The sequence below is a fragment of the Pyxicephalus adspersus genome, chromosome 9 (assembly GCF_032062135.1).
Source record: "Pyxicephalus adspersus chromosome 9, UCB_Pads_2.0, whole genome shotgun sequence".
Taxonomy (NCBI): domain Eukaryota; kingdom Metazoa; phylum Chordata; class Amphibia; order Anura; family Pyxicephalidae; genus Pyxicephalus; species Pyxicephalus adspersus.
In genome coordinates, this window is record NC_092866.1 from 60,352,502 (window position 1) to 60,356,078 (window position 3,577).

At 45.2% G+C, this 3,577-nt stretch overlaps 1 protein-coding gene across 1 annotated transcript; it reads left to right on the top strand.

The window, feature by feature from the left end:
- Window positions 1–1,065: 1,065 nt before the first annotated feature.
- C9H11orf96 (chromosome 9 C11orf96 homolog) lies at window positions 1,066–2,617 on the top strand. The gene has a single exon (XM_072422208.1). The coding sequence runs from the start codon at window positions 1,680–1,682 to the stop codon at window positions 2,052–2,054; it is 375 nt and encodes a 124-aa protein (XP_072278309.1). The 5' UTR covers window positions 1,066–1,679; the 3' UTR covers window positions 2,055–2,617.
- The last annotated feature ends 960 nt before the right edge of the window (window positions 2,618–3,577 follow it).

The window sequence follows — 3,577 nt, forward strand, 5'->3', positions numbered from 1 at the left end:
ATCAGTCACTGCAATCAGCTGTTTGCATGGAAAGAAATTATTAATATTATTATTAATAATATTACTAAACAGGATTTATAAAGCGCCAACATATTACGCAGCGCTGTACATTAAATAGGGGTTGCAAATGACAGATGAATACAAACAAGGAGGGGAGGACCCTGCCCCGAAGAGCTTACAATCTAGGAGGTGGCCAGGGGTTTTGCATGGGGCATACAAATGAGTAAATTATCCTTAACTTTTATTACATTATATTTTATCTTGGGATGTAGCAAAAACCTTGTATTTCAAATCCCTTAATTTCCAGGGACAGCAGCACTCCCTTTGTACTGCAATGGTTAAACTCTCATGTCTGTCTGGGTGAATGGTGCAGTGCACTGCAAAGGTAAGTTTGTATTGCACCTTTATTTTTGGATAGAGTTGGGGAGGGTTGAATTGTTTTGCCATTTGTATCTCATTAGGGAGATTTTTCTTTATTTCCTGTCCTGTAGACTCAAAGGAAGTAAAATGACTTCCAATAGGAAGGGAGAACGCCAGAATAATTGTCTCCATTGAGAAGTGTCCCCTATATTCCACTTTTAATGATAATGCAACATTTTGGATTTACCCTTACTTTGATTACTAGAAACATTGGGGTTGATTTCAAGGAGGGCCAAAGACAGCGATAGAAGATCACCAGATGATCCTATTCTATTTCCTTCTATCCAAATGTAAAAAACAAAAAGTTTTATTTTTACAATATAAAAACAAGTATGCTTGGCCAAGCTATGGAATGGCCAATCTGGGGTCAGCCCTCGGCCAGTTAATTCCTGGAAGTCCAATCTTCCTCCTCCTTGTTTGATTTTGGAGGTACTGGAAAGGCTGGAAGGCTGGTGGGTGGCCAGTTGTCTATGCTGGGACTTGTAGTTATGTATTCTGTATTATTTCAAGAACTCCTGACTTTAACTTTGTAGGAAGCAAAGCATTTAAATGGAAGAAATGTGAGCAGCTGAGAAAGCTGGAGAAATGAGATTGAAACATCATGAAATGCAGGCAGCGAGCTCTGAGGCTTTACAAGGAGAGTGTTGTCATCAGAGCTGTGTGTGTGGGAGGAGGGAGAGATATAAAGCTGGGCGACAGCAGAACCTGGAGCAGTTCTACTGAGATCCAGCAAGGGAACAACAGCGGTACTACGCAGGGGGGCAATACTGGTACCAGCACAAGCCTAGGGCCAAGAGCCCCACCAGTACATTGCCAGCACAGCACCCAAGGTGGGAGCAATACCGGTGCCAACACAGCCCAGGAGCTAGAACACTACTTTACTAGTATACTGCACAGGGGCACTGCCAGTGCCAGCACAGCCGCCAAAACAGGAGCAATATTGGTGCCAGCACAGTAACCTATAAAGGTCCATTTTCCAGCAAAGACGCACTACTGGTACCAGCACAGCACCCAGCAAAGAAGCCTCTTTGGTTGGAAGGGATACTAAGCACAGAAGCACTACTGGTGCCAGTTCAGCCAATACCAAACAGAGGAGCGCTACTGGTTCCAGTTCCACTCAATACTCAACAGTATTAGTGCCAGCAGACAGACTATTGGCCTTCTAGAGCAATTTGGGCATCCTCACATCTGTACAAGGCTCCCACTTCTGCAGTCCCCACAGTTGGAGTTTTGCCTGGCATTTACAAGAGCGACGTGCCATGTCCTCCGCGGTCCTGCCTGCTAAGCCTGCGGAGCCCCTGAGCATCAGCTACCAAACAGTAATGCCCCACTATAGTGGAGCAACCGAGGAATACCCCCAGCCCATCCAACCCCGGGCCCTAAGGGGCAAGGGCAAGCTGCGGCGACATAGGCAGAGTAGATTTAAGACCCAACCGGTCACCTTCGATGAGATCCAGGAGGTCGAGGAGGAAGGTTTGTCCCCTACTGAAGAGGAAAAAGCTAGGAAGTCTTTCCTGCAGTCCCTGGAGAACCTGAGAAGAAGCTCCCATAGCATGCAGCTCCAAAGGGAAAAACTCAGCAGCTGCAAACTCCGCCACAGCTTGGATTCTAGCGACTCAGACTCCACTTTGTGAGCTGACACCCACTTTATTCAACCCCAATGGCAAAGAGAGGGTCAACTGCCCCTCCAGGATGCCCCAGCTTTCCAGCCAAAAGAGCTTTTCCATGTGCTACCACTGGGGACCACTAGAGGACGCAGCAGATGATAGCAGCCACATAGCTGGATTGGGCTATTAACCATATAATGCCCAGAGTATCATGGACTGCCTGATGGCACCTGGCCTTGGAGGAGTTAAACCATTGACTGGACTCTAGGTGGCTGATGTAAGTTTTGGCTATGAAGGAGTTAAGTGTTGACTTTGTACTGAATGGACAAGTAGGTTACCTGTTGGGAGGGGGTCCAAAATCTACAGTTTAACCCCCTCCTCTGGGGTGCGTGCTCTGGCTGTGTAAAGCAATGGGTTAAACGTATTTTTGTAACAAAAAAAAAAATTAGAGAAATGATATATTTGCGAGGAAATCATATGTATAAATATTTATTTTTGCACCTGCACCGCTTTTTCCATTTGTTATCTATATTTGTATAAAGATTCTATTTACATGGAAATTTCTTCTAAATAAACACCATGGCAAAGTCTTGGCGGAGGAGTTGCTCTCTAAAAGGGGGAGGGAGGGTAATGGGGGTGCAAAGAACTCCCAAAGTTCCTGAGGAGTTGGGTCTGTGCTTGGGTAGCATGCATTAAAATTGGAAAGCTGATTGGGTGAGCTCTGAATCCAGAATGCTGCAAGTAAAGGGGGCAGGTGATCTGCATTTGTTTCAAGGGGTTGATTTACTAAAGGAGTAGCATGTGGACACTTTATTGGTATTAGAAAGGTGAAGCTGTTCTACCCTTTATTATTCCACTTATGTGCAGCAAACAGCTGGCCAATGGCAACCAATGTAACTGTCCAATAGAGTTTATTTCATGAAAGAAAATGTCCAGACTAAACAAAATCATCTAAACACAAGCATCATATGTGAATCTTAATATCTTCCATATCTGAGCAGTATTTCTGCATGAACCCCTGTGCAGGATTTCCTGTAACAAAGACCACTCAGTGCTGCTCTCCTTCTTTGTGCAGGGTGACCGGTCTTGTCTCCGCCCCCTCCTATACTGGATGGGTCTGTTGGTCCCAGGCTATGAGCAGCGCAGCTATGATGTCCCAATTACATCTGACTTTTCAATGAATTTCATGCACATATAGAAGATTTATACCGTTCTGTTCATTGAATATTTAAAATAAACATTTTTGCAGCTTACCAGCAGAACCTCCTATTTCAAATTTGCTGAGTTCCATGCTGTGACAGCTGATGTGCCCCAGTGACTGGCTGGTAGGTCTTGTGCCTAAAATCTCAATGCGACTGCTGACTGTAGCTTTAGAAATACTTCAGGACCCCATATGGGGGTGTTATTGGTGCATCAACTGGTTGATTTTCAATGGGGACCCCAACACAGCTCAACGGTTCCGAAAATATTGTTTTATATCTCCTCCTGGAGCCCCAGGTGGGTGGGGGTGGCATGGGTATCATGGCATGGTGCAGGTTCCATTGGATATC